This window comes from Oncorhynchus masou, chromosome 13, assembly GCF_036934945.1.
Source record: "Oncorhynchus masou masou isolate Uvic2021 chromosome 13, UVic_Omas_1.1, whole genome shotgun sequence".
NCBI lineage: Eukaryota > Metazoa > Chordata > Actinopteri > Salmoniformes > Salmonidae > Oncorhynchus > Oncorhynchus masou.
The window spans coordinates 3,422,908-3,427,907 of NC_088224.1; the positions used below are offsets into that span (position 1 = coordinate 3,422,908).

Consider the following 5,000-nt stretch of genomic DNA (forward strand, 5'->3'; position numbering starts at 1 on the left):
TATTATTATTCGACCATGCTGGTCATCTATGAACATTTGAACATCTTGGCCATGTTCTGTTATAATCTCTACCCGGCACAGCCAGAAGAGGACTGGCCACCCCAGGACTGGCCAACCCTGAGGACTGGCCACCCCTAGCCTGGTTCCTCTCTAGGTTTCTTCCTAGGTTTTGGCCTTTCTAGGGAGTTTTTCCTAACCACCGTGCTTCTACACCTGCACTGCTTGCTGTTTGGGGTTTTAGGCTGGGTTTCTGTACAGCACTTAAAGATATCAGCTGATGTAAGAAGAACTATATAAATACATTTGATTTGATTTGATTTCAGATGGGGGGAGAGAGAGAGAGAGAGAGAGAGAGAGAGAGAGAGAGAGAGAGAGAGAGAGAGAAAGAGACAGAGAGAGAGAAAGAGAGATGGGGGAGAGAGAGAGAGAGAGAGATGGGGGGAGAGAGAGAGAGAGAGAGAGAGAGAGAGAGAGAGAGAGAGAGAGAGAGAGAGAGAGAGAGAGAGAGAGGCATGTAGCACTTACCTTGAACACTATGAATAATAGAAAGACAGTAGGAAGATGCCACCACACAATGACAGGGAGTCGTACCTTCTGCAACCATTGTGTATTATTCTCTGTGGAGCTCTCCAGACTCTCCAGCTTCCTCTCCTGCCATGAGGACCTAGCGGGCTGGGCTTTGGCCTGCTCAGGGCGACTCGATCCTGGGCCTGGGGCTGGCGGTGGTGGGGAGTCCCTCTGGAGGGAGTTGGTGACCTGGAAGTCTTTGAGGGGCTGGCAGTGTTCCACCTCGGGGAGAATGAAGGTGTAACTGCAGGGTCCATGCTGCACCCGGTGCTGCTGCTTCTCTGAGCCAATCACTGCAGTCGACAGGTACACCAGGTAGACCAGGGCCAGCAGCCGGCCCATCTCAGGTGGGATGAGGACAGGGGGAGGAGAGGGAGAAGAGTGAGGGGAGGTGGAGAGGGGAGATGGAGGGTTGTCACACTTGGCAGAGCAGAGAAGAACACAGAAAGAGTCTTATCTTGATTCGATTAACCAGAAGGGTCTCTCTTTCTCTCTCTCTCCTTGACTTTCTCTTTCAGTTTCTTTGTGTGTCTCCAGTCTCTTCTCATTCCATCAGGCGCAAGCTCTCTTCAATTACTCCACGGTATGTTTCTCTTCTTGGATTTGTCAAACTCTCTTCAATTACTCCACGGTATGTTTCTCTTCTTGGAGTTGTCAAACTCTCTTCAATTACTCCACAGTATGTTTCTCTTCTTGGAGTTGTCAAACTCTCTTCAATTACTCCACGGTATGTTTCTCTTCTTGGAGTTGTCAAACTCTCTTCAATTACTCCACGGTATGTTTCTCTTCTTGCCTGCTTCTGCTCCTCTTTCAGTTGGCAGAGGATCTGTGGTCCAGCTTTCTTCCCAAAAACTAGCTCCTGCTATACCACTCTTCTCTGTCTGGACAGATACACAAGAAGAGATGATTGGTTCCTGTTCCACGGTGTTCAGCTGGGACGACTCACTCCAGGAAACAAGCTGCTAACTCGCCAAGCTGATTACTAACCTCCTGTATTGTTGCCTTGTGTTTCCTCCCTACCTCCCCCATCTCTCTCTCTCTCTCTCTCTCTCTCTCTCTCTCTCTCTCTCTCTCTCTCTGTATTTGTTCATTCGCCTGGAAGAGAGGAGTAGAACAGAGGAGAAGAGGAGGAGAGAAGAGAGGGAGCTGCTGGGTTTGAGATGTGAGCTGAAGTGGCTCAGTAGTGATTGAGTATACCTCTTCTCTATACCCCCTCCTTCTTCAACACATTATCACTCTCCCTCTCTCTCTTCCTCGTAGGGCTGCTCCAACTCTCTCTCTCTCTCCCTCACTCATAGGGCATCTTCTACACTCTCTCCCTCCTTCCCTCCCTCCCTCCCTCCCTCCCTCCCTCGAAGGGCATCTCCTACTCTCCCTCTCCCTCCCTCCCTCCCTCCCTCCCTCCATCCCTCACAGGGCATCTCCTACTCTCCCTCTCCCTCCCTCCCTCCCTCCCTCCATCCCTCACAGGGCATCTCCTACTCTCCCTCCCTCCCTCGCAGGGCATCTCCTACACTCTCTCTCCCCCCTCACTCATAGGGCTGCTCCTACTCTCTCTCTCTCTCCCTCCCTCACTTGTAGGGCATCTCCTACTCTCTCTCCCTCCTTCCCTCACAGTGCATCTCCTACTCTCTCTCTCTCTCCCTCCCTCCATCTCAGGGCTGCTCCTACACTCTCTCTCTCTCTCTCTCTCTCCCTCCCTCCTTCACAGTGCATCTCCTACTGTCTCTCTCAATTCCACACCCTCCCTCCCTCACATGGCTGCACCACTCTCCCTCCCTCCACACCCTCCCTCCCTCCCAGGGCTGCACCACTCTCCCTCCCTCCACACCCTCCCTCCCTCACAGGGCTGCACCACTCTCCCTCCCTCCACTCCCTCCCTCCCTCCCAGGGCTGCACCACTCTCCCTCCCTCCACACCCTCCCTCCCTCACAGGGCTGCACCACTCTCCCTCCCTCCACTCTCTCCCTCCCTCATAGGGCTGCTACTACTCCCTCTCTGCCTCCCCTCTCTCCCTCCCTCGTAGGGCTGCTACTACTCACTCAATCCCTCCCCTCTCTCCGTCTCTCATAGGGCTGCTACTACTCACTCTCTCCCTCCCCTCTCCCTCCCTCATAGGGCTGCTACTACTCACTCTCTCCCTCCCCTCTCTCCCTCCCTCATAGGGCTGCTACAACTCACTCTCTCCCTCCCCTCTCTCCCTCCCTCATAGGGCTGCTACTACTCACTCTCTCCCTCCCCTCTCCCTCCCTCATAGGGCTGCTACTACTCCCTCTCTGCCTCCCCTCTCTCCCTCCCTCGTAGGGCTGCTACTACTCACTCAATCCCTCCCCTCTCTCCGTCTCTCATAGGGCTGCTACTACTCACTCTCTCCCTCCCCTCTCTCCCTCCCTCATAGGGCTGCTACAACTCCCTCTCTCCCTCCCTCCCTCATAGGGCTGCACCACTCTCCCTCCCTCCACTCCCTCCCTCCCTCCCAGGGCTGCACCACTCTCCCTCCCTCCACACCCTCCCTCCCTCACAGGGCTGCACCACTCTCCCTCCCTCCACTCCCTCCCTCCCTCCCAGGGCTGCACCACTCTCCCTCCCTCCACACCCTCCCTCCCTCACATGGCTGCACCACTCTCCCTCCCTCCACTCCCTCCCTCCCTCACATGGCTGCACCACTCTCCCTCCCTCCACACCCTCCCTCCCTCACAGGGCTGCACCACTCTCCCTCCCTCCACTCCCTCCCTCCCTCCCAGGGCTGCACCACTCTCCCTCCCTCCACACCCTCCCTCCCTCACAGGGCTGCACCACTCTCCCTCCCTCCACACCCTCCCTCCCTCACAGGGCTGCACCACTCTCCCTCCCTCCACTCCCTCCCTCCCTCGCAGGGCTGCACCACTCTCCCTCCCTCCACACCCTCCCTCCCTCACATGGCTGCACCACTCTCCCTCCCTCCACACCCTCCCTCCCTCCCAGGGCTGCACCACTCTCCCTCCCTCCACACCCTCCCTCCCTCACAGGGCTGCACCACTCTCCCTCCCTCCACTCCCTCCCTCCCTCCCAGGGCTGCACCACTCTCCCTCCCTCCACACCCTCCCTCCCTCACAGGGCTGCACCACTCTCCCTCCCTCCACTCTCTCCCTCCCTCATAGGGCTGCTACTACTCCCTCTCTGCCTCCCCTCTCTCCCTCCCTCGTAGGGCTGCTACTACTCACTCAATCCCTCCCCTCTCTCCGTCTCTCATAGGGCTGCTACTACTCACTCTCTCCCTCCCCTCTCTCCCTCCCTCATAGGGCTGCTACAACTCCCTCTCTCCCTCCCTCCCTCACAGGGCTGCACCACTCTCCCTCCCTCCACACCCTCCCTCCCTCGCAGGGCTGCACCACTCTCCCTCCTTCCACACCCTCCCTCCCTCACATGGCTGCACCACTCTCCCTCCCTCCACACCCTCCCTCCCTCACAGGGCTGCACCACTCTCCCTCCCTCCACTCCCTCCCTCCCTCCCAGGGCTGCACCACTCTCCCTCCCTCCACACCCTCCCTCCCTCACAGGGCTGCACCACTCTCCCTCCCTCCACACCCTCCCTCCCTCACAGGGCTGCACCACTCTCCCTCCCTCCACTCCCTCCCTCCCTCGCAGGGCTGCACCACTCTCCCTCCCTCCACCCCCTCCCTCCCTCCCAGGGCTGCACCACTCTCCCTCCCTCCACTCCCTCCCTCCCTCGCAGGGCTGCACCACTCTCCCTCCCTCCACACCCTCCCTCCCTCCCAGGGCTGCACCACTCTCCCTCCCTCCACTCCCTCCCTCCCTCCCAGGGCTGCACCACTCTCCCTCCCTCCACACCCTCCCTCCCTCACAGGGCTGCACCACTCTCCCTCCCTCCACACCCTCCCTCCCTCACAGGGCTGCACCACTCTCCCTCCCTCCACTCCCTCCCTCCCTCCCAGGGCTGCACCACTCTCCCTCCCTCCACTCCCTCCCTCCCTCGCAGGGCTGCACCACTCTCCCTCCCTCCACTCCCTCCCTCCCTCCCCCAGGGCTGCACCACTCTCCCTCCCTCCACTCCCTCCCTCCCTCCCAGGGCTGCACCACTCTCCCTCCCTCCACTCCATCCCACCCTCGCAGGGCTGCACCACTCTCCCTCCCTCCACTCCCTCCCTCCCTCCCAGGGCTGCACCACTCTCCCTCCCTCCACACCCTCCCTCCCTCCCAGGGCTGCACCACTCTCCCTCCCTCCACTCCCTCCCTCCCTCCCAGGGCTGCACCACTCTCCCTCCCTCCACTCCCTCCCTCCCTCCCAGGGCTGCACCACTCTCCCTCCCTCCACACCCTCCCTCCCTCACATGGCTGCACCACTCTCCCTCCCTCCACTCTCTCCCTCCCTCATAGGGCTGCTACTACTCACTCTCTCCCTCCCCTCTCTCCCTCCCTCATAGGGCTGCTAC

General features: G+C 59.5%; 1 protein-coding gene across 1 annotated transcript in view; it reads right to left on the reverse strand.

The window, feature by feature from the left end:
• Window positions 1-1,764, reverse strand: part of LOC135551654 (angiopoietin-2-like) — a 98,407-nt gene extending 96,643 nt beyond the window's left edge. Inside the window, exon 1 of the mRNA XM_064982834.1 lies at window positions 592-1,764. Coding sequence (XP_064838906.1) covers window positions 592-909 — 318 coding nt within the window. The 5' untranslated portion in view covers window positions 910-1,764. The remainder of the gene's footprint in view (window positions 1-591) is intronic.
• Between the last annotated feature and the right edge of the window lie 3,236 nt (window positions 1,765-5,000).